Source organism: Jaculus jaculus, chromosome 3, assembly GCF_020740685.1.
Source record: "Jaculus jaculus isolate mJacJac1 chromosome 3, mJacJac1.mat.Y.cur, whole genome shotgun sequence".
NCBI lineage: Eukaryota > Metazoa > Chordata > Mammalia > Rodentia > Dipodidae > Jaculus > Jaculus jaculus.
The window spans coordinates 143,991,712-144,017,695 of NC_059104.1; the positions used below are offsets into that span (position 1 = coordinate 143,991,712).

The following is a 25,984-nucleotide window of genomic DNA, read 5'->3' on the forward strand; positions in this document are numbered from 1 at the left end:
GAGGGAGGGAGGGTATTACAATGGGATATTTTTTATAATCATGGAAGTTGTTAATAAAAAAAATTTTTTAAAGAAAATGTACAAAAGTTGGTGGAAATTATTCAGTCAATTTAGGAATGCACAAGATACCTTGGTACCTGAAAATAATCTCTAACCCCAGTCCTTAGAGGTTTACTTATTATTTTTATTATTTTTTTCATGAAATGATATAAGGTACCAGGGGGCCCTGGGACTGGAGTTATTACATGACCTTGCATAAATATGCTACAAACTTCAGAAGTAGGACACCTTTTCACTAATAATTTTTAATAAAACAAAAGATCAAAGCTCACCATCACAATGCATCTGAGACTGTGGAATGTCACTACTTCCTAAATGGGCTTCAGAAAATCCATCATGAACTAAATAGATTCACTCAGTGAAGAAATGCCTTTTCTCTTTCACGTTCTACCTCTCTGAGGGTAGAACAAGGAATGAAAAGAAACGGATGGCTTGGAACACTGTGCATTATTTCCCAGTGAACTGCCCACAGAGACCATTTTTAAAGACACATTTATCTCAGCAGGAGTGATAGCAATTATGGAGTGGCCAGATATGATCCTTCCTGAGAAAGACTACAGACCACAGCTGCATCCTTCACACATGCCTACCTGATGGATGAGGTGGGAATTGCCCTTGGTTGGTTAGGTAGTTAGTTTAGGGAGTCAGAAAGGTAATACAGGAGTTAGAGCTTAGAAACTGAACAGTGAGCCCAGAAATTATTTCAGCCACTCTGCACTAAAATATCAATCATATTTTAAATTTACAAGATCCATCTAGCTGAAAATGCAGGCTCTGACTGTCTTGTAAATTTCTTAAGTGGTAGTGTTCACTGAATTCTATTATCCCATTAAAGAATGTTATGAGAGGTTTGATGATCACAGATTTACACAATTCTCTTATGATTCTAGCTGATACATTTGATATCACAAGAAAATGGGAAAGTATATTACAGCTATATTACATAAAGGCTCTCATTATCAATATAGCATTATGTTAGTTAATACTGCTAAAACGTTGAGAGAAACATTAATACATGGTGCTGTGTGTGTGTGTGTGTGTATATATATATATATATATATATATATATATATATATATATATACACATATATATATATATTCATATTCATATTTAGGGGAATCAGGGTGTCATATCAGAGCTGCTTCATCTTCTTTCCCATACAGGAGAAAGAGTAGCTTGAACAAAAGATGGGCACAAGAGAGGTTAACATTTTAAAATATTTAACCGGGAAAACTGATCTCAAATTGAGGGTGGGAAAATCTCATAAAATGTATTCTTTCTCTCTGCCACCCTGTATTCCAGAAGATGACAGAAAGATGGCCTAAGCATTTCTTCACAACTGACACATCACTTTGTTTTAAATTTTTGGAGATTTCTAATAGACAACATTTAGCACGTTTTAGATCTAGAGCTTGCTGCAAATAAAGTCAGAGAGCTAATTTTTGCAGACTAATGAATGTTCATCTGGCCTGGGAAAGTCCACTTCCAGTGTCAGGAACTCTTAGCTTTCTTCCATGTCTCTTCCATTTCTAGACAGTTGTGATGATAAAACATTGGTGCTGCACCAAGTCAAGACATCAGTGTACTGCGGACCCTTGCCAGAGCAGTTTCTCCTGCATTCCTCCACTTCATCCATTGCACTGTTCATGCTCCAAAAGGGATCTCAGGAAAGAACTTTCTTGGTGCACTGAAGAAAAATACTTTCAATATCCATCATATCCTCTAAATTTCATGTCAGTGGCCCGTGTCCCAAATCCCTAGACCAGGACACACAGCACAGATGCTTCACAGGACGTAACCATCACAACCAATAGGCATCAAGTTTTCTTGCTAAGAAACAGAAGGAATTCATGCTGTGAAGATCTATGGTTCTGCTTCCCTACCAATTTCAATGCTCTTGTACATTAAGAGGTCTAGGGGTCCTCTTGTCTCCTCTTGTTTCTGGGTGAACAGCAACATCAGATGCCAGTACTGAAGCCCTTGAGCCTGAGCGTCCCAAGTCATCAATGTAAGAGAGAAAAGAAACCACTCCACCCATGCCAAAGAAAAGTTCTTGGATTATAAGAAATGGCACATGGCTTGCTGGGTGCATCCTCCTGACAGCAAGTCAAATGGCTATAAGAAACGGTGCTTGCCTGTCATTCAGTTCAGCTTCCTGGGACCACAAAAACCAAGGTATGGCTAAAATTCTGGCAATATTTGCAGCTATCATTTGTGGAAATAAAACTCTAGAACAGTATTATACAAACAGTTTACAGAATATCTGTCCCATTAAGGTTTTTGAATAGAGAAAAACAAGAGTAAATATGATTCTTAAGTGTATCACCAGTTCACCATAGAAAGCTGAGGCTCCTTAAGGGGAAAAATCAATCTCTATAGACTTTGCTTAAATATTTGGTTTTCTATATTGGTAATATCTTCAATACTACTGTTTCCAATTTTCAAGTGGAAAATGTGATAGTGATACTTCCAAGTGCAAAAAATATATGTGTGTCCTGTTCTTTAAGCCCAATATTCATGTGATAACCTTAACTTCCAACCAAGTCAGTGTGCTAGGTCACTGGGCTCCAAGGAGCATTATATAGGATCTTGGATGTTCCTCATGCTCAAATTCATTGTGAAATACATATAATTCCTTACACCTAATTTAGGGAAATGCACTCTCCTTGCTTAATGTAGTCACTCTCTGGAGGGTCCTCCCCCTGACTTGAATGGGTAGACCTGAAGCCAAGTGAACATCTCTGAGATCTTAAGGGTGTTCCTGGGTATGCCAAATCAGTCACCTGAGTTACAAACATATTGACAGCTGAAGTGGGTTCTGAACTAGAGATCATACAGTCTCCTGTGCTGAACAAGGTGTACTGTGCACAACAGTAGGCAAGAAATGTGGCTGCACTGAAGTATCTTGAAAAGATCTCTTCTATCATTTTCACCCCATGGGCTGTTCACATTAGGACCTGTTCTCGAGTCTCTGGCAGTCGAAGGGCAATAAGGCCACCTCCAACCAGAGAAGCAGCAGCCAGAAGGATGGGGACCACTTTGGTTATTCCAACAAAAGAAGCAAAGATAGTGTTTCCCAAGATGGCACCAAATTTGCATAATCCATTGAGGATGCCAAAGGCTGTTGCCCTGCAAAAGAAGAGAAATGTAAATGATCTAAAATCTTGTGATCTTGGACCAGAGGATGATTCAAAACACTTGCTGTGCAAGCCTGACCACCAGAGTTAAGATTCCCCAGAGCCCACATAGAGCTAGGCATAATGAGGGGCTGTGCCTACAATCCCAAGGCACCTATGGCACAGTCAGGAGAACACCAAAGCCCAAAGACCAGCTAGCCAACAAAGGCTGTCCTCTGACTTTCACACACATACTGTGGCACATACGTAAGTATACACACCACACACATACACAAACACAACAGCAGCAACTCTGGACCTCTTTAGATGAGTAAGACTGGGTTCTTTCCTTGTCACAATTACAGAAGGTATAGGAGAGAATTTTTTCCTACATATAAAAGGAATACAATCTTTAGTTCAGCCAATATTGGAAATGCTGAGTAACAAAGATGTGAGAATGTCTAAGATAATGACCACTATTCATATTTTGGAGGATTACCTTCAAGCATTGTTCTTTACCTTTTCAAGTATTTCTCTTCTTCAAATGTTACAGATAAGCCTTGCTTATGGGGAAATGCCAAAAATATCACAACTTCCTCCAAAGCAGACTATGTGTTCCCCCTTCACAGCACCCCCTTGTAGCAAGGATTGTCAGACTACTACTTGTCATTTCCCAGAACCCCTTGCTGCTATATCCATATGACTTAGTTTCGACCAATGAGATGTTAAGTGCAAGTGGCAGCTACTGAGAAACTTCCTAAGAGAGGTCCTAGTGCCTTTTTTCTCTCTTCCTTCTCTTCTTTTCCTTTTGTCTTTCCTCCTAGAATGAGATGGTCTATCCAGGACCATTGCAGAGCCCAGACAAGGGAGGGAAATGACATAGAAGGAGCCTCAGCCCCCCACTATAGACGTCTAAAGAAGCCAGCAGGCCATGGGTATTTATTGTTTCTGTCGCCCACAGCAGACCCCAATCCTGGACATTCTATCGTAATAATGACCATTTTCTTCTTCTTACTATTTGTTAAATAGGACTATAAATACAATATTTTGTAGTTTTTCATAGCCACTCAAATCTCAGTTTGAGATGCTGCCTTTAATTTTGGGGATATCATCAAGGCATTTTTCAGAAGATCATTCATCTCTCCTCCATCCTGCTTCCATTCCACTAATATGCTGCTGTCCTTAAAACACACCATCCTCCCTCCATGAAGAAAAACAACCACTAAGTAGTGACCTTGACCCTCTGTCTTACACTCGACCTTTTCCCCTACAGCTTGCACAGGATGAAAGAAAAGCCTGGGCAGACCTGGACCTTCATGATGCCTCACTGACACTTTCTTCTGTCCCTGATCCCACCCACACCATTCTGGGTGATCTCCTGCACCCCTTATCTCCCACTGGAATGTCTGGGCTCACCTCCTTTGAAGGTTTTACCCAGTGTTGACTCTCACCTTTGTCTCCTAGACATAGTTAACTTCTGTCCTTTGGTTCTTGCCAGCCACCCCACCCTATCAAGCCGTACTCACTGCCAGGCTTTTGCCAAGCCATCATCTAGAATCAATAACAAGGGAGACATTTGGAGTATGAACACCAGCAAGACAATTACTGCCATTCATGGAGAGGGACTGAGTGGATGACAGACTTCAGGCACACAAAACTCCAACAGGTTTGAGTAGATGATTCTGTAGGTAAACCCTTTGTCATAAAAGCCTGAGGACCTTAATGCAGATCCCCACAACCCAGGCATTGCTGCACATGCCTGAAATCTCAGCACCGGGGACAGGTGGATCCCTAAGGCTTGCTGGCTAGATAGACTAGTTTAACAAGTGAACCCCAGGTTCAGTAAGTGGACTTGTTCCAAAAATATAACATGGTGAGTGACTCAGAAAGTCACCTGATGGCAACTTCTCGTGCACACACATACACACACACACCAAAAATAAACATAAGGGCAAATAAAAGAATGTAAAACAAGTCCTGTTGGGGAACGGCTAACCTCTGGTTGGTGGGATACAGCTCCACTGTGATCACATCCAAAGCATTCCAGGCCGCGATGCTGGTCCCACAGAACAGGCACTGCCAGCCGATCATTGCAGACTCACTGTTGCCAAAAAACAGGAAGAAGCAGCAGACCGCAGAGATAAGCATGGAGCCACCTACACACACAGGACAAGGCAGAGAGAAGCATGAGCCCGTCGTCAGCGAGACAGTCCCCTGCAAGATTTGCACCACCTCTCAGGCTCATCGAAAGTACCAGTTTACCCCAAGTATTCAACCAGTCTTCTACATGGAAAGGACATAGCCTGAGGCCCACATGGCTGCCCAGACTGCTGGGGTCAGTTCACCTTCAAGGACTGTGGAACTGCCATGGAGAAAATGGGAGATTTTGTTGAAAATCTATCATGTGCTAGACATTGTTCTAGAAGCTTCAAAGACATTGGTATTAGTCAAAGAAACTTATGGTGGATTTGAAATCAGTATGTCAAAGAGATACCTCTACACTAGTCACAATAACCATGATACAGAATCAACCTAAATGCCTACCAACAGATGAGTGCATAGGGAAAACCTTGATGTGCATGTGTGTGTATGTATTTATGTATGTGAATATGTGTGTTTTTTATATATGATGGAATATTAGTCAGGCATAAAGAAGACTGGAATATCATCATTCACTGTAAAATAGATAGAACTAGAGGACATTATGTTAAGTGAAACAAGTAAAACACAGCAACATAAATGCTACCTAATGTCAATTACATATGGAATCTAAAAATGTGGGACTAAGAAGGAAAAAGTAAAACCGCAGTTGCCAGGAATTTAGGGGGAAATGATGGGATGGGAAGATGTTGTCAGGGGAGTACAAAGTTTCATTTAGACAAGAGGAATACATTTTTGCACTCTTTTTCACAGAACATTTACTGAAGTTAATAATGTACTGTATATTTCAGAACTGTTGAAAGTGTTAATTTTAAATGTCTTCCCACAGAGAAGCATGTGAGGCAATGGAAACACTAATTCACTTCATTTAATTACATATATATATATATATATATATATATATATATATATATATACATACATATATGCAGGTACATCATAACATTCCTTTGTATCCCATAAATATATACAATTACACAAAAATTCAAATTTTAAAATATTGCTGGGTGTGGTGGCACATGCCTTTAATTCCAGCATTTGGGAGACAGAGGTAGGAGGATTGCTATGTGTTTGAGGCCACCCTGAAACTACATAGTGAATTCCAGGCCAGCTTGGGCTAGAGCAAAACCCTACATCAAAATAAATAAATAAATAAATAAATATACTAGGGCTAGAGAGATGGCTCAGGGGTTAAGTGTGCTTCCTTGAAAATCCTGATGACCCAGGTTTAGTTCTCCAATACCCATGTAAAGCCAGATGTAGAAAGTGGTGCATGAATTTATAGTTCATCTGTAGCACTAGTGCGCCCATCCTCTTCTCTCAACCTCTCTCCCCCTCATTTTCTCTCTCTTTCTCTTTTCCTTTCTCTCTTGCAAGTGAATTAATACTTAATTTTTTAATTTATTTTTTATTAATTAGTTTTGTACTCAGTCAAGTTATACATACAGTCAAGTTGGTACCATTGTTAGGCTCGTCCATGGCCTACCCCCTCCCCCTGGCCCCTCCTTGTTGAGGTATATGGGTCATGCATTGTGGAGTTAGCCCACAGTTACGGGTAGGAGAAATGTCTCTGCATATCATAACCCAACATGTGGCTCTGACATTCTTTCACAAAATTCCCCTGAGCCATGTTGGGTTCATTTTTGGTCTGCTTCAGTGATGAGGTGTTGGGAGCCTCTGTGTCTCTGGATATCTGATTTGGTAGGAGTTGATTGTTCTCTGTGTCAAATTTTAAAAGAAATATTTTTAAAACACATTTAAGAAAAAAGCCCATTCTTGTGGAGCTCATACTCCACTGGGAACATATCATGGATGGGCTGCTAAAGTGAGCTCTGGAAGGGTTTTTCTGTCTCTTCTCCATTTACCCCGTTCTGGTTTGGATTTTAAATGCCCCCCCACCCCCCGCAAGAGCTCATGGGTTGAATAAAGCCCCAAGCAGCAATGTTGGAGAGGCACCTTTGGGAGGCTCTGACCTTGTGAATGGATTAGCCCATTGGTGGATTCTTGACGTAATGGGGAAGGGTTTGTTTATAACGGCGAGCTCTCTGCCTGGCTTCCCTGAGGGGTCCAGCTTTGCCCCCTGCCTGCTCTCTGCCGTGATGCTCTGCCTCAGTGCTGCCTCAAAACCACGCGGCCAAGTGACCGTGGAATGGAATCCCTGAAGGCATGAGTCAAAATAAAGTAAATGTTTCTCCTTTATAAATTGGATATCTATTGTATTTTGTCACAGCAACAGGAAGCTAATCCATACATTCTCATCTCCACCATGACAGCTGTCTGTCTTCACCCCATGCCGCACCCCTGAGAAGCTGAGCCACAGGCATCACTGTCAGCTGGGAGAAGAAAGGGGTGGGAAGTAGTTCTCTTCAATTCCGTCCTGGTTGGTAAGCTTTTTTTTTTTTTTTTCAGGGGAGGGGGGGATTGGCTACATCTCTCAAGGACCACAGATCCTTCCATGATTCTAGCCTCCACTGAACTCTGTTAATGCTGTTTTCTTTCCTAGTTCCTATCACCATAAGGTGACAACTGCCTCTCACTTTTGCTAATGTTGGAGAATTTAACTTTCATTGTCTCACAACCCAGGCCACCAACAATTAATTTCCCTCTACTAGAACATCTAGGGTGAGCTCTTCACTACCAACAATACTTCTCTACTGGAACCTCTAGAGTGAACTCTCCCCTCCCAGGAAATAGAGCTAGTGATAAGAAATAACATTTTTAAAAGACTGTACAGAACCTTAGCCAAATCCAAGAAGTCTACCCATGAGAGCATGGGCAGTCTCAGATGGGTATGGGGCATGACAGGACAAGATGTAGCCCAGGAGTGGAGCTGGATGTTAAGTAGAAGCAAAGCTAGGAGGAAAATAAAAGGGAGGCAGGAAAGAATTTTCTAAACAACCATCTGAGAAGTAGAACACAAAAGGGGGGTGGAGGGCATGGTGGCACATGCCTTTAATCCCAGCACTCAGGAGGCACAGGTACGAGAATCACCATGAGTTCAAGGCCACCCTGAGACTTCATAGTGAATTCCAGGTCAGCCTGAGCTAGAGTGAAACCCTGTCTTGGAAAACCAAAAAAAGTGGGCGGGGGGAGGATCCTGCTTTCCAAGAGTCCAGAAAGCTGGCCTGGCTCCAATTAAGAAATGTCTTCTTGAGGGCATCTCAACCTGGAATTTTCTCCATACTTGGAACTATAAAACTACCAGGACATCTCACCTGGGAAAGGAGTGGGCTGTATGCAGGCACCCAGGAGAGAAGCAGGAGAGCAGGAACCCTGTATCTGTGGACCACAAGTGTCCTGAGAGCCATACCCTCTAAGTGTGTGCCCCCACAAAGGCTAGAGTGGAGTTCAGCTTAAAATAAGTGCTGACAAACTTTTATAAGTATAAAATATCATCTTCAAATAAGCCAAGTGATGACCGAGGTCCCTCCACCTCTATAATTCTAATTCTCCTTGCAAGTACTGTTGGGCCCTGAAAGGCCCAGGCGTGAGGCCTAGTGGGACTTCCTGGGCCTAGCTAAAGTTTGGGGACCTGTCTCTGGCCAGCTATGACTCCGCAAGATGCCTAATGGCTTCTGGCCTGCTACCTCTGCGTGGCAATTGTAATTACCATTTCAATAGTTACAGTTTACTATTGGCCCTTACCTCTGCCCCCATCCTAAAAGCCCCACCTTCGTCCCCAACATGATATAGGCAACTGCTCAGAGTAATAAAGCGAGTTGTTCCTGCATTGAAAAGACTCCCGACTCAGTGTGTTTTTTCTCCGGTGGCCAGGAGAGGTTTCTGAGTTATCCGACATTCATTATCCTTCTCAACCCCTAGGGAGGAACCAGCAGGTCCGGTCCTTCCCTCGGCACTATTTGACCGGGAAGGAGCCCCACATCTGGCACCCAATGTGGGGCTCTGGGCCCCTGACAGACTAGTGCACCCTGTGAGAGGCAGTCATTGAGGTAATTGGTGTGTGCGGGTGAGCATACCCTTATGAGTTATGAGGCAGTCTTCATATTTAGTGCACTAAACTTTGCTTCTATAACCTGTACTTACTTGTCAACATCTCTTTGTTCCCTTTCTCTTTCCCTTCACCTTCGGTTCACCGGTGGCTTTTATATTTCTAATGGCTTGTGCTTCTCTCTCTCTCTCTCTCTCTGTCTCTCTCTCTCTCTCTCTCTCTCTCTCTCTCTCTCACTCTCTCTCTCTCTCTCTCTCTCTCTGTTTGGGCCTGGGAAGGCAGGCCAGCTTTTTCTGCCATTATGGAACTTCCCCTGGATCTGTAAGTTTCAATAAATATTCCTTCCTCCATAACTGTACCTGGTCTGGAAGTTTATCTCAGCACACCTAAAGCTGTCTAATGAGCTGAGATAAACCAGACCATGTGGATGTGAATCTTTTAGAACCTTTACTTTAAAAAAATAGACATGGACTTGATACTTACAACTAAAGGTGTCTTCTGGAGTGGTAAACCAAATTTTATGGACTATTCAGATAAAAGTTTAAAAATTCTAAGTACAGACAGCATTAAACTTCGAGGCTTAGCTTATCAGTTTTCTAAGAGGAAAGAAAGACTACAGGGAACTTAGTTGGAACTGGGCTACTGGCGTAAGGGCTGGCTGCGTCCTGCTGCCCAGGCCCAAAGAGTTTAATCAAGGTTAAAATTGTAATAGACTCATATGCTTAGCTAGAGATATTGGATTTTAAAAATTTAATATTTGTTTTTTCTTTGCTTTGGTTTTTCAAGGTAGGATTTCACTCTAGCCCAGGCTGACCTGAAATTCCCTATGAAGCCTCATTGTTGCCTAAAACTCATGGTAATCCTCCTACCTCCGCCTCCTGAGTGCTGGGATTAAAGGCGTACACCACCACGCCCAGCTGAGACTTAAGATTTTAAGCTAAAAAAACCTCAAGAAAATTAAAATTACAGACACTTAGACTAATTTTAGGTTATGATGGTTCAATTTACATTGTTTTAGTCTCTCCTTGCTATGACTTATACCAGTTAAAAATGTTTACTCTATGCCTTTATATGTTAAAAGTGTTTAACTTATCTAATTTTACAGATCTTAATATCTTAAATTGGTCAAGACTGTGGAGACCTTTAAAATTAAACTGAGTACAATTTATAAAATATAATAGTTATAAATCTATTGGGAGCCAGGGGCGAAATTTGGTAATTTAAATAGATGGCCGCCCTCCTGGCAGCTTATGCCCAACCCTCCCCTACTGGGAAATGGCGGGCAATCCACCTCCTGGGAGACTGCCACGTGGCCCCCTTGGACTGGCCCAGGTGGGGGCAGGGGAAAAGTCCGCCCTCTCGTGGTGACTGGGCTTACTAACCTTTTCCTGCACCTACTGGGCATTAGCACACGCTGGAAAAAAAATCTAAACATGCCATTAATTATATGTTTCAATGTTTCACCACTCTTGGGCTGCCTGATCAAATTAAAACAGATAATGGCCCCTACTTCATAAGCAAGGCCTTTGTAGATTTTCTCCAGACCTGGAAAACCTCACATTCCACAGGCAACCCCTGTGGCCAGGCTATCATTAAAAGATATAATCAAACTCTCAAGTCTCAATTACAAAAACAAAAGGGGAAATACTTACCCCCACATGACCAACTACAAAAGGCCTTATTTACCTTAAGTTTTTAAATTTTTACAACTGATAATGTGTGATGGTTATAAATCTATTGGGCTCCAGGGACAGAATGTGATAATTTAAATAAATGTACCCCAATATCAATTGTTTATCTTAAGGTGTGATGGTGGGTTTCAGATTTCAATCTAAAGATATACAAAGTGTGCCTAACAGGAGTTCCTAAAGTGTGCTGTGGCTTTTGGCTTTAGGCTTGTACTTTTAATGTCTAACTATCCTTCATACTCACAGCTTTAAAGTAGTTCCTGAGAAAGGTCAAACTGTACCTCCCTGTAAGATCTTGGGCTTGATACTTACCATAGATACATACATAGATACCTGTTAGATACTCTATATACTAGGGTTAAAAGTTAAAATTAGTTTGGAGTGTCATGTAGATTTTCAATGGATTTGTGTTACTTCCAAAAAAAATTATAATAACAGCTAACAGCATTGCTAAAATACATTAAGAGATATTTGGCACAATGATATTTCCTTAGATCTGATTCAGTTATATTCAGAGATTTTACAAAATAATCATCTTACTTTTGATACAGCTAAAGCTGCTGATGACTTAATATCTACTTTTAAGTCTGCCTTGCCTAGATAAAATTCTCTCACTTCTTGGATAGGAAGCTTTGCTGCTACAGGTGTTTGTCTTTTACTCATTCTGTGTCTGCTGCTCATACTCATTAAATGCCTTTTGAGATCCTTTATGGATATCCATACAGAAGTACATGGGATACAGCTACAGACCCAACCCCGGCTTCCTGAGACATTATCTTAAAGCCCCTACAGAGGCTGGTAATCAAAGATGGGTAAGATTCTCTCAAGTTAGGTCAACCTAAGACAGGGCATGAATGGTGGAATGCATGTACCGAATACAGGTAAGGCCTAAATATCATAGAGAACAACCTAAGACAGACACAGTCTTTCTGCACCAAGGCCCGGAGGGGCCCAGTTCATAAAAAATAATAAATAAATAAGGGGGAATTATTAGGAGCCATATTGGCTGGACTTGTATCCATAGCTGTGGGCTTTTGGCAGCCACACTTTAGCAAAACTATAGCAAGGCTTTAGCAAAACCATAGCACCTACAGTAAGCAAGATTATGTATATTCAGTGTCAGAAAGCCATTCCACAGCAAGACATTAGCACCTACATGTAAGCAAGATTATGTATATTCAGTGTTGGAAGCCATTTGGCTGGCCTTAACAGTGTTTTGTACTGAGAAGTAAATAAAATACAAAAACTCTGTTAACAGAAAGGAGTTTTTTGATAGAAACTTGTGTAAAGCTCATAAAATTTTTGTCCATGGAAAAACTTTATAAAAAGAAAAAGACCCATTTGGGTACCAGCGAGAGACCTAAAATACTTGTCCCAACAAGGGGACACTGACAATCACTTCTCTAGGGAGTGTCACGCCCCTGAGGACTGTTCCTAAAATGGTCCTTCACCCTGCTCAACTAAATAACTCCCTCCCTTGTGGAGGATTACTGGCTTTGCCTCCGATCTGGGCCTCTCCAGCTAATTACAGTACAATAGCCCATATGACCTTAAAAAACTGCTCAGCCACCTTCCCCATCCCTGTCCAGCTTTTCCCAATGCTTCCTCTGGGCATTTGGGCCCCACCTACCCCTAATAATTCCAGTATAGATGTGAGATACATTCATCCTTCCTTCTGTACTTTTAACACAACTGAGCCCAGTGCTCAACGCTGCTCGCCTTCTGGAATGGCTTATGTTTGCGGAGGTGGGCTGGCCTATGACTTTCTGCCCAGCAATTGGACAGGCCTTTGTGCCCCAGCCACCTTAATCCCAGATGTAGATATCATTCCTGGAAGCTAGATTCCCTGGTTGAGGCAGTCCTACAAAACAGGAGAGGACTAGACCTACTAACGGCTGAAAAGGGAGACGTATGTTTGTTTTTACAGGAAAAATGCCACTTTTATGCCAATAAATCAGGAATCATCCAGGACAAGATTAAGAGGCTCCAGGAAGACTTGGAGAGGAGATGGCAGGACCCCCATAACAGACCACTGTGGACAGGCTTACATAACTTCTTACCCTACCTTCTCCCTCTTCCTGGACCCCTCCCCCTCCTTCTCCTTCTCCTTATCCTCACTGTCAGGCCTGGTGTAATTAACAAAATTACATAATTTATTCACCAGCGGCTAGAGGCAATAAAACTTCATCAGGTAGAGATATCAGAGGCTGGCAACTCAGGAATTAAGTTCCTCAGATGACCTACTGCCACCTCCCCTGCCCTCCATGTGACCAATGACGGGTAAGATCCCCAGAAGGGGATAACCTAAGACAGGGGCCACAGTAACTAATGCTCTTACAAAAACAAAAGGGGGAGATATTGGGCCCTGAAAGGCCCAGGCGTGAGGCCTAGTGGGACTTCCTGGGCCTAGCTAAAGTTTGGGGACCTGTCTCTGGCCAGCTATGACTCCGCAAGATGCCTAATGGCTTCTGGCCTGCTACCTCTGCGTGGCAATTGTAATTTTACCATTTCAATAGTTACAGTTTACTATTGGTCCTTACCTCTTCCCCCATCCTAAAATCCCCGCCTTTGTCCCCAACATGATATAGGCAACTTCTCAGAGTAATAAAGCAAGTTGTTTCGGTGAGTTCCTGCATTGAAAAAACTCCTGACTCAGTGTGGTTTTTCTCTGGTGGCCAGGAGAGGTTTCTGAGTCGTCATCATCCTTCTCAACCCCTAGGGAGGAACCAGCAGGCTTGGTCCTTCCTTCAGCACTACCTGACGGGGAAGGAGCCCCGCAAAGTACAAGGACTGAGTTTAAACTCAAGCTCCACCCAGGTGACCCTGAATGGGTCACTTAACCTCTCTGTGTCATTTCATTTTTCCTTTCTGAAAAATGTTAATAAAAATAGTACCTACCTCACAGGGTTGTGGTGAGGACTCAGTGCATTAATGTAAATTAAATGCTTGGAACACAGCCTGGCTTAGAATATGCATCTCAGTCAGTGTTAGTTAAATGAAATCTCTAGCTTATGTCTGCCTCTTTCAATCTATCACTGGCTCTTTAAACATGAGGATATTGACTGTCTCTATTACTGTTGTATTCCCATTGCTTCCTGCACATCCTGGCAGACAGTAAGGACTGCATAAATAAATGTTTACTGAATGAATAAATGAGTAACAGCCTCATTAGGACAACTTCTCCTCTGCTGTTAAGTGGAAATGATTTCCACGCAGCCAACAGCTCCTCAGAATGAGCAGGACAAAGCCGCCCCAGCAACGACTCCATGGCGGGGTCAGCCCAGAGGCTGCTGGAAAGGCTCATGGCATCCCACAGTGACAGCGGAGTGCACATGGACTGCGCGTCCAGTACCCGCTGTGCACCTGAGAAGGGTACCCATGGGTACCAGGGCCCTCCCTGAAGATGGAGGGGTACGGAGGTGGAGAGGGTACAGTCTGAGCTCCTAACGAGATGGCAAGCAAGCTGAGAAGAAAACTGAAACATGAACAAGGCAGCATAGCCAACGACTAAACAGTAGGCCCAGTGGGGGCCATGCTTTTGTTCGCGTGCCAAAACTTAGCTGTGACCTGGGATGCATGACGGGGACAAGGGCCTTTGACGGCAAGAAGGAGGTTGACGCTCTTATTTCCCTGTCTGTCCCTGTGCCCAACCATGCTGCCGCATCCAGAACACAGCGCCACACTCTGGGACTTGAGGCTAGGAACAAAGTGGCAGATGTGCCACACAACCGTTCTCTTCATCTCACCTAAGGAAACAGGTACTACTTTAACAGTTAGCAGACAGAAGGTCAGAGACATAAAGGAATGCTTGCATACGCATAAGACTGACTCTATGCAAGATGACAACCTGGTTTCTGTGGTATGACACCATCCTGTGACTCCCTCTGCTGAGGGCTGGGGTGTGGGGTATAGGACTGGAACCATCTCCATCAGGCAGGTCAGCATGACACCATTACCAAGTGTCACCTCTCCTGCATGGTGTTTGTATCAGCCACCTTTCTCACTGCATTCAGGAGGCAGAGGTAGGAGGATCGCCGTGATTTCAAGGCCACCCTGAGACTCCATAGTGAATTCCAGGTCAGGCTGGGCTAGAGTGAGACCCTACCTCAAAAAAAAAAAAAAAAATTGCAACCTAAGGAGGAAGAGTTTGTTCGGCTTATCGTTCAGGGGAACACAAGCCATCCGGTGGGGTACGCATGATGGAAACAGCATGAAGCAACTAGTCACGTTGCATTCCTGGTCAAGAAGGGAAAAGAGAGTCATGAATGCCAGTGCTCAGCTCACTTTCTCCTTTTTATTCAGTCCAGGACCCCAAGCCACAGAGTGGTACTACTCACAGTTAGGTGGGTCTTCCCACCTCAATTAACCCAATCTAGAACCTTCCTCAAAGACACACCAAGGAATTTGTTTAGATGGTGATGCTAAGTTCAATCAAGCTGACAATCTAGAGGAGCCATCACGCTGCTAGACATGGGTGTTACAGAAATCCCTATGCCCCCATCCCTTCCCTCATGGAACTTCCAGGCTGACAAGAGCACTTCCGGTAGCAGAGCCGGCTCAGTCTAACGTACCATGAGATGAATTTCCACCCTCCCCATGAGATTAAAACTCACAAGCACATCCTATGTTCACCATTCTGAATACTCATGCTCCTATTTGTAATGATAATATTCAACATGAGCCAAACCCCAGGAAAAGATTTTCTTCCCATGAAGATCTGTTCCCACTCTGTCACAAACAAAATCATGGTGTGATTTATTTTGTTTCCCTTAAGGTTTTCCTGCTAGAAAGTGTGGCATTTATGTTCCTGATCAACATCACTGCAGATCGTTAATGGCATTTTTATCAATGTCTCCTGCTTCCCCACCGTTGGCCACAACTCACATTCTAGCACTTCCTCCCTGGCCTTCAATGTACACATTTCACTGCTTGTTTACATGCATGACGTTATGTTTCTGCAAGCACTGGAGAGAGTTCTAGGGGAATGAAGCAAGGCAGACATGAATACAGCTACCATTTTTAAGAGTCTCCAGTATGCTAAGGATGACATTAAACCCATATAAAATTCTTTCAGCTATCTATGGGTGTCCTCATCGTACAAAGAAACCAAAAACCGGAAAAAGGCACATGTTCAAAATCAGATGGCCATTAAGAGATAAGATTTCAACATGACTGTCTGTGGTGGTTTGAATAGAATAGGTGGCCCCCAATATATTCAGTTGTTTGTTTGTAGTTTGCATATGTAGCCACCTGGCTGGAGGCAGTGTCACTGGGTGAATCTTAAGGTGTGGTGGTGGGTTTCAGATTTCAATCTAAAGATATGCAAAGTGTGCCTAGCTGGAGTTCCTGAAGTGTGCTGTGTGGATTTTGACCTTTAGGCTTGTACCTCTCTTCTCTCTCCGCTTGGTCCTGTGAAGGCAGGCCAGCTTCTTCTGCCATTATGGAACTTCCCCTGGATCTGTCAGCTTCAATAAATCCCTTCCTCCATAACTGTGCCTGGTCTGGAAGTTTATCTCAGTGAACCTAAATCTGTCTGCTACACTGTCCAACTCCAAAGCCCGGAGTGCTATCACTATTAAACAACAGAACAAATATTATTTGCCTTAAATAATCAAACTATCATTTAATAGCATATTCTATTTGTCCATAATAATCTTATGAACCAGGGAAAGTAGTTATACTTTAACATCCTTGTGGAAGCGCTAAGAGAATATGACTGAAAATAATGTGGAGCCCCTCCCCAAACCTGTGCTCTGAGTCTCTCCAAGGAGTCCCAGGCTTCTACGGATGTACCTCCTTACCTCTAGGATAGAAGATCCAGCCTCACTTCTCTGGTTTCCTGAGTAAGACTATTTTTTTTAATAAAAAAGAAACTTTAATACCCATGAAATCCACTGTCCTGGTCCTTGGAAACTCAGATTCTCTATCAGGGGCAAGAAACTTACCAATCATCTTCAGTCTCCCAATTCTGTCCATGAGCAGGGCAGAAATGATATTCCCAGGCAGGACAGACAGGCTGCCCAGGAAGCTGACGAGGTAAATCAGAAAGTCATTGTCTTCCTCGAAGTCCATGTGGCAGCCCTCTTTCTGCTCCAGAAACGTGGTGTTGATGAACCGACAGTCGATGAACTTGTGCTTGTAGAGGTCTGGGGAGGGCAAGAAGCATCGGGTCATATGCATGGAGGGGAGGTGGGCAGAGAGGGAAACAGGTTCCCCTCTACAAGCAAGCTCAAAGTGACGTCAAAGGCAAGTGAACATGTGACCAAGAATGAATAGAGGCACTTCCAAAGTGGTAACTAAACCATCAGGTCACACAGTCAGGGCCACAGTGGCTGGGCCAGTCCCCTGCCAGAAAGTCAGCTTGGAGAAGTAGAACTGAGGGGCAGGGGCAAGTCAGAACTACGCGCTACAGAGCCCAGGCGGAAACCTGAACTTCCTCAAAAGTAAGAGCCACTTGGCATTCCTTCTGATACTTTCAAAGACTGGCTGTTCTAGTGGAAAGAGGGCTAAATAGAGAAATCTGGGTTTGGAGAGCTGACTCTGCCACTCACCCTCTTAGATCTTCCTAAATCTTCACTAATAAAACTGGAGTCATGGGCTGGGGAGATGAATTTGTCACTAAAGGGCTTGCTGAGCAAATGTGAGGACATTAGTTCAGATCTCCAGCACCCAGATAAATGTCAGGCAGGCATGGTGACCTGCTTGTAATCCCAGTACTCAAAAGGCAGAGATAGGGCAGCCCAGGGGCAAGCTGACTAGCTAGACAAACTGAGTCAGGGGGCTCTGGGTTCAAGTGAGACATCCTGCCTCAATAAATGAGGTGGAGAGTGATAGAGGAAGAGACTCAATATCAACCTCTGGGCTCCATATACACACACACTCAAGCACATAAGCCCACATATGTACATGCCCCCCCCACACACACATGCACACCATATACAGACATGTACAAGAAAAACCACGAGGTTCCTCCAGCTCTGACATTTTCTAAGTACAAATGTTTACCAAAAAAAAAATCTTGTGTTGAGTGTGCAAATTAAGAGGCATCATTAAAACTTAAAAGAATAAAAAGATTGTCAGTTTTTAATGACAAACAAAAACTTTCTGGAATTTATTATTATTTTTAAGGTCAATTTAGGAAGAAATTCAGGAAGGTAGGTAGGTCTCATAATAGGTTATTAGTGACTGGGAGATGTTTGGAGAGAAGATACTGGTGGAGACTGGCAGCATGAAGGGAAAAGATGTTGCATGAACTACCTATCTCCTGGTGCTGGTGCCAGAGGGGAATACACCAATCTGGATATGAAGCAAGTGCACACAGCCCAGATTTTAAAGCCTAACATTTGTGAGATAAATTCAAATTGCAACTCCTTGCTCACTGTGGCTTTGATCAAGTAACTTAACTCTCAGTGTCCCCAGCTAGAAAGTGGAGATAATCAGAGTACATTTCTGCACCTTCTCCCCAGCCTGTCCATACTCTTACCTGTGTTATAGAAGACAGTCGACTCAATGGTGCAGTTCTTGAAATAAGTATCAGTGGATGTGACATCTTCGAAATAGCACTTGTCAAAGAATGTGTCTTCAAAGAGGACATGTTTAAAATACATGTTCATGAACCTGTTTAGAGGATATTGTGCCTGAGTGACTCATCCAAAGGAAAAATAGGATACTTAAGACCAAAATATCCAATAGGAAAAACTATACCTGAAACCAACAGGGAAAACATAAAAAAGCAAACTCAAGAGCTACATGGCAGAAGGCACCAGAAGATTATTACAAACCAGACTACTTCCACACTTCTTAGCTGCTTGTTCATTGGTGGGGAAGGGCCTCAGAACCAAAGAAGCCAGATCTGGTCTAGCTGTATAAGGGAACTCTATAGGAACCATGTGTTTCCCGAAGTCAGACCCATGGGCCTTCTGCACAAGAATGACTAAGTGCGGTATACTGAGATATGAAGGCATGCAAAACAGTTCACTTGTGCACAAGTAGTTCCCTGGGCTGATGCTAAAATATCTGGGATATAAGCAACTTGTGAGAGATGAAGAACCTTCATTTTTGAAATTGTCCTCACAAAATTAGGACATTTTCATACACACCAATATACAGGTTAATCAATGCAGCCTCTTTGGGAAGCAATTTTGCAAAAATAAAACCTGTATATTTCCTTTGACCTAGGAATTGTCCATATATATTTCCTCACATAATCAAAGAGATACATTGACTGCAGGAAGGGAGGAAGAAAGGAAGGGGAAGAGAGAAAGGAAGGAAAAGGAAAGAAGGGAGGGATATTTTAAGTAAAAAAAAAAAAATCAAGATATATAGTGTTGATAGCATGTGACCATTCATACAAGAAAGAGTGTGTGTTTTAGTTACTTTTATCAGTGCTATGACAATATATCTTACAAAAGTAATTAAAGAAGGAAGGGTTGCAGCCCAAGGGGATTCCATCTTTGGCAGGGAAGTCACCACGGCAGGCAGATGAGACAATTGGGCATGTCTCATCCACACACAGGAAGCAAAGAGGTAAATGCTAATGCTTATATCCCTTTCTTCTTTTGGTTTAGCCTGAGGCCCCAGCCCATGGAATGGTGGCACACCTCAATTAACTTAATCTAAGAAACCCTTCATAGACATGTCCAGAGGTTTGTAGGGAACGCATGCTTCCAACTACAGCAGCAGCATTACACACCAAAGTTAAAGTAGTGCTCGGGCCTGGGGAGGCTTAATATCACAGATGTGATACAAACTTAAATCTCACTTTATACTGCCTACATTTGTTACTTTTTCATATAAAAAGCATTTAGTTGGGCTGGAGAGATGGCTTAGCGGTTAAGCGCTTGCCTGTGAAGCCTAAGGACCCCGGTTCGAGGCTCGGTTCCCCAGGTCCCACGTTAGCCAGATGCACAAGGGGGCGCACGCGTCTGGAGTTCGTTTGCAGAGGCTGGAAGCCCTGGCGCGCCCATTCTCTCTCTTCCTCTATCTGTCTTTCTCTCTATGTCTGTCGCTCTCAAATAAATAACTAAATAAAAAAAAATAAATAAATTTTAAAAAAAAAGCATTTAGTTAATAAGGGGAAAGTGCTCAGTGCCACTCAACACTGCTTCAACCCCCGTGCCAGTTGAGGGGGTTTCACGCATGCTCATCTCATCTTCTGTTGCCTGGCCAAATGTGTAGGCTGGAAGCTTTTGGCTGTGTCCTCACTGGTGAACAATTGCAACCCATTCATGCTGTCATTTGTTTGCATATTCAATCTCCAGCAAGCCTTCGCGAAGCATGGCACTAGGTGTGGAGTAGAGAGTAAAGCCATGGCCCCGGCTCTCAAGCAAAGGGTGGGTGGGCCATCGCAATACAGAGGAAATCACATGGACACAGGTGCTGAAGGTCTTTGTCACTCTTGGGTTCCCAAGATAATTCACTTCTTGGCCATGTACAATGACCAGTGTCTCGCTGTGCTCTGCACAGAGCCTTCACCTAGACCCACAGAGCATTAGTTTCTATAAAATGACCTCTGAGATGATCAGAAGGATTGAGCCAGTGTTTATTTTAAAAAAATAATAATTGGGCTGGAGAGATGGCTTAGCAGTTAAGTGCTTGCCTGTGAAGCCTAAGGACCCCGGTTCGAGGTTCTGTTCCCCTGTACCCACATTAGCCAGATGCACAAGGGGGCGCATGCGTCTGGAGTTCATTTGCAGTGGCTGGAGGCCCTGGAGCACCCATTCTCTCTCTCTCTCTCTCTCTCTCTCTATCTATCTATCTATCTCTCTGCCTCTTTCTCTCTCTGTCACTCTCAAGTAAATAAATAAAAATACACAAAAAATAAACAAAATTTAAAAAATAATAATAATAATTGGCCCACGCCACTTCATCAGAATGAACTAGGAGGTTATTGCTAAAGATGCAGTTTGATTGCTGGATGTGATGGTAGACATCTGTAATCCCAGCATTTCTGAAGCTGAGGCAGGAGGATCACAATGTCAACTCAGAGATATCTAGCCAGGCTGGAATTCATAATGAAACACTGTGTAAAGCAGTCATATGGTAATCGCCTGAGACAGAGACCATGTTATCATGCTTGCAAAAACTTGAGAGCTGTTTGTCTAGAAAATCAAATTATCTTGAATAATCTTCCTTAGGGACAAGTTTACAATGATGAACATTTAAATTCAGGCTTACAAAATCCATCATGAACTCTTCTAGTTTCCATAGGAAAAGTAACTAGGAGCTGGGTATGGTGGATCACACCTGTCATCCTAGCACTTAGGAAGCTGAGGCAGGAGGATCACCATGAGTCTGAGGCTAGTCTGAGCTACACAATGAAACTCAGTCTCAAACAAACCAACCAACAAACAAAAAACAACAAAAAGCTGGTGTAATTTCAGTATGTATGAGGTAGAGGCAGGGGGATCAGGAGTTCAAAGTCATCCTTAGCCATATAAAGAGTTCGTGGCCAGCCTAGACTACATGACATTCTGTCTCAAAAAAGAGGGCAAGGGGGAGAGGAGAAAAGAGGAGGGGAGGAGATGGAAGAGGAAGGAAATAGAGGAGATTAGAAGAGAAAAGAAAAACTAATTTGGGGCTGGAGAGATGGCGTAGCGGTTAAGTCCTTGCCTGTGAAGCCTAAGGACCCCGGTTCGAGGCTCGGCTCCCCAGGTCCCACGTTAGCCAGATGCACAAGGGGGCGCACGCGTCTGGAGTTCGTTTGCAGAGGCTGGAAGCCCTGGTGCGCCCATTCTCTCTCTCTCCCTCTATCTGTCTTTCTCTCTGTGTCTGTCGCTCTCAAATAAATAAATAAATAAAAATACTTTAAAAAAAAAAAGATGTTTGTTTTTTAAAAAAAAAGAAAAGAAAAACTAATTTGGAAGTTTTTATTTCAGGAAGATGTTTGTGGTTTTCAAAATTTGCCAGATGTGTTTAATTAGGACAACTATGTCTGGGGACTGTCTCAGGCTTTTTTGCCTTTCTTAATATATCCTTCTTTTTAATATAATTATGGGCTGGCGATGTGGCCTTCTGTGATATTTTAATCTTCTTCTGAGGGTGCATAAGAAACCAAAGTAATCAATGATAAATGAGTCTGAAGCAGGCAAACCCTAAAATGCATCTCCAAGGAGTTTATAAAAAGTCAAAGTTCTAAGGGATGAGTTAAAAGGAACAGGGACCAGCCCATATTTTATGAGTCTTTTACATAAGTCATCTCCTCCAGGCTCTTACTTATACAGTGAACCCTACCAAAATCAGGAGAGTTCACAGGATAAAAGAAAAGTGACAAGAAACTAAATGTGTAGGGCATACCTGTAATCCCAGATGAGACTGGAGGATTTTGAGTTTGAAGCCAGCCTGGGCTACTCTGTAAAATCCTGTCTCCAAGTGCAGGGAGAAATGGGGGGAGGGAGGAAGACAAGGAGGGAAGAAGGAGGTGAAGAAGGGAGGGAGGAGGAGAGGGAAAAATTCTAAGTATTTTGTGGTATTTTTGCTTCTTTTAACAAAACAGGAGCCACTGATAGTAAGAGGTCTGGGTCAGAATTATCACTTTATTCCAGTCACCCTCAGAACTAATTATGTTTATCTAGTTCTTATCTTTTGGGCTTGATGGGGTCACCATCATAAAACTTGCTCTGAAGAGATAATGAAGCAGCAATCTTAAAATCTAGTGTGAAGCTGGCCGTGGTGGCGCACACCTTTAACTCCAGTACTCAGGAAGCAGAAGTTAGGTGAATTGCCATGAGTTTGGGACCACTCTGAGACTACACAGTGAATATCAGGTCAGCCTGGGCTAGAGAGAGAGACCTTACCTTGAAAAGCCACATACACACACACACACACACAAAAAAAAAAAAATCTAGTGTGATGAGCCTAAGACAGAGGTTATATAATCCAGTCACTTCAAGGGGGGCAAGTTAAATATGAGATGACATCCTGAGGGACAGAAAAGCTCAGAGACCAGAAAGTGCAGTTCAGGCCAACGGAATTGCACAGGCAAAGTCCACGGTCATTCTTTATACTTAATTTTTCAAGCAGAGAATTCTCTTCCACTTAAATTACATCTCTTTTCAAGGAGTAAGTAACTGAGGGGTAAGCATGCCCAGAGTCCATGGTCATACCTGCCCTATAGTAAGCCACCCGGGCACTGTAGTGAAACGAGATGGGTCCTTCAGGAAAGAACTAAACCCTGGTCCTCCACATATCAAGCCAGTTCTTAGTGTGAAGTAAGACATGGGAGAGGAGCGCCCACTTCACAAAGCACGTGTGGGTCGGATCTGCTTTGAACAATGGAGGAAACACGTTCCTGCCTCACACTAGGAATACCTTGTAGGTCTTACCCAAGGAACTGCCAGGACTTAACCATCAAGAGAGTGAGCCCAGCAAGTTTGCTCTCATCTCTAAGCCTGCATTTAAAAATCCATAAAATAGGGGCACAAAGGAGGAGGGTGTCCCAGTGTTAGTACCGTGGTGCTATCAATAAGCCATATGTAAGCTGTGAACAGCACTGAGAAGGGATGGGTGAGGGGCTGGGGACACAGCTCAGTGGTAAAGTGCATGGATGAGGACTTGGACTCAGTCCCCAGCACTGAGGCAGACAGAGAGAGACAGGACTTGGGAAATGACTGTCTTTCCCAAATACTAAAATAGCAGTTCATAAAAAGCTGAAAATGTATGTGATGGAAACGCCCAGTACAAATGTTAAGTACACTGTCTAAGAACATACATCTTTGTGCCTCAGCGAGTCTGCCAATAAATCCAACTTCCTCTCTCCTTTCACACTCACGAGTTCAAAAGTGCTGTAGTCACCATATATCACCTTTCTCATATACAGAGCTCCTAGCTCACCTACCACTTTGGGGACTAATAACTGATGCTGAATTTTTTAAAATGCAGCATAAGACCAAAAGACAAATAATAGAGAAAAACTAATTACTAAATTAACAACATAAAAAAAACAGTATTACTAATTTGTGTAAGATTCTCCATCCTAGGGGGTTAGAGAGATAGTTCAACCAATAAAGGAAATTGCTTGCAAAGCCTGATGGCCTGGATTCGATTCTCCAGTATCTATGAAAAGCCAGATGCACAAAGTGGTGTGTGCATCTGAATTTCACTTGGAGTAGCAAGAGACCCTGGCATGCCCATACACACGTTCACACTCCTCCCTTCCTCCCTCTCCCTCTCTTCCTCTCTAATAAATAAATATTTAAAACCAATTATATCTGCCCTAAATAAAATACTAACCATTGCCAAAATCCCTTCCTGATGAATAAAATGCAATGGTGCATTCATATTGTGGAATACTACTCTGAAATAAAAATGAGCAAGCTATTCTTCATGCAGTTACATGGATAAATCCCAAACGCACTGTGGGATTAAAAGAAGCAAGCTGGGCTAGAGAGGTGGCTTAGCGGTTAACTGCTTGCCTGTGAAGCCTAAGGACTCCGGTTTGAGGCTCGATTCCCCAGGACCCACGTTAGCCAGATGCACAAGGGGGCGCACGCGTCTGGAGTTCGTTTGCAATGGCTGGAGGCCCTGGTGCGCCCATTCTCTCTCTCTGTCTGCCTCTTTGTCTCTCTGTCTGTCACTCTCAAATAAATAAAAGTACCAAAAAAAATTTTTTTTAAAGAAGCAAGCTCCAAAGATTTCACATAGTTTCATCTCATCTATGTGGCACAAGGAAGGTCACTGTCACAGAGAGCTGGGGTCAGAAAAGGCATGACTGCAGCGTGGCTGGGGCTCCTGCAGGCAGTAATAGACCTCACTGACCAACTAAACTGACGCAACATACCACACGCTGTAAAAGCCTCACGAAGAACTCAGGGTCCCCATCCACAGTCACTGTCACCCTACACAAGATATCTGACTTCCACCCCAAAATCCAAGACACACAAAGAAGCAAGAATAAAACAACATGGCATTGGAGCATAATTTAAAAAGCAAGATTCCTATGACATAAACACTGGAGCTACAAGCCAGGGATTTACTATATAATTACCAAAATAATAAGTCCTTAAAGAGAAAGGTGGATAGCATTCATGGATCGTGGGGGAATTATATGAAGGCAATACAAATTCTAGAAAAGGAGTCAAATAGAGAAACTAGAATGTTAAATGCAGTGGAAGAGATTAAGAATTCATTTGATGGACCCATCAGGAGACTCCTTGCAACAAAGGAAGAAATTAGCTAAAGTGTACATAACGAGAAATTGTCAACACTGCACACAGAAGGAGAGAAAAACACAGGAAGGGCAGAAATGAGCATGTAGAGCTTTGGGAAATGCCAAACAATCTAACATAGATACAATTTGAAATTCAAGATAGACAAGGGAGAAGTTGACAGAAGAAATATTTAAAGAGATGATAATGAATAATTTTCCTAAAGGAATCGACAAATAACATGAACCTAAAGAAAGGGAAGGATAAGGAGGGAGAGGAAGAATATTATAATCAAGAAGAAAAATAACACACTGGGATAATTGAAAAGAGCAAGAATTATTTAAAAAATTATATGCAGAAAAACAAAAAATAAGAACACAGTAGATTTCTCATGCAAATGATCCTTCCCATTCAGCAGTTATGCTTTTAGTTATACAAGCTAGAAAAATCCTGTTTCAGAGCACTTTTATAGCATTATTCTAATATCAAAAAGTTGTCAGCTGTTTAAATTCCCATCAAAAAGAAAACAGACAAATACATACACATGTAATGAGACAAACGTAAAGAGTCATGTGACAATCAGGAGGTGAGGCAGGAGGACTTTGCGGCCAGCTTGGGCTACAAAGTGAGTTCCATGTCAGCCTGGGCTACAGTGAGACCCTGCCTCAATAAATACGTAAATTAATTAATCAACAAAAATCCACCTTATTTTACTTACCTTCTTTCCCTGCTTCTGACTGTACTGTGTACCTGATTTTAAAGGTAAATTGTACAGGCTTCACTGTCATGGTGACCTTTAATGAAAAATTTTCTTCATTGTATTTGACTTTAATAAGGAAGCCTGTTGATTCTTCACTGGGAAAT

General features: G+C 42.7%; 1 protein-coding gene across 4 annotated transcripts in view; it reads right to left on the bottom strand.

The window, feature by feature from the left end:
* Nucleotides 1–1,153: 1,153 nt before the first annotated feature.
* Nucleotides 1,154–25,984, bottom strand: part of Sv2b (synaptic vesicle glycoprotein 2B) — a 186,579-nt gene continuing 161,748 nt past the window's right edge. For all 4 annotated transcript variants that reach the window (XM_004658169.2, XM_045144851.1, XM_045144852.1 and 1 more), the window contains 4 exons: nucleotides 18,460–18,593; nucleotides 16,922–17,122; nucleotides 5,176–5,335; nucleotides 1,154–3,192 (listed from right to left, as the gene is read on the bottom strand). In XM_004658169.2, the coding sequence (XP_004658226.1) occupies nucleotides 3,009–3,192; nucleotides 5,176–5,335; nucleotides 16,922–17,122; nucleotides 18,460–18,593 (679 nt within the window). In that variant the 3' untranslated portion in view covers nucleotides 1,154–3,008. The remainder of the gene's footprint in view (nucleotides 3,193–5,175; nucleotides 5,336–16,921; nucleotides 17,123–18,459; nucleotides 18,594–25,984) is intronic.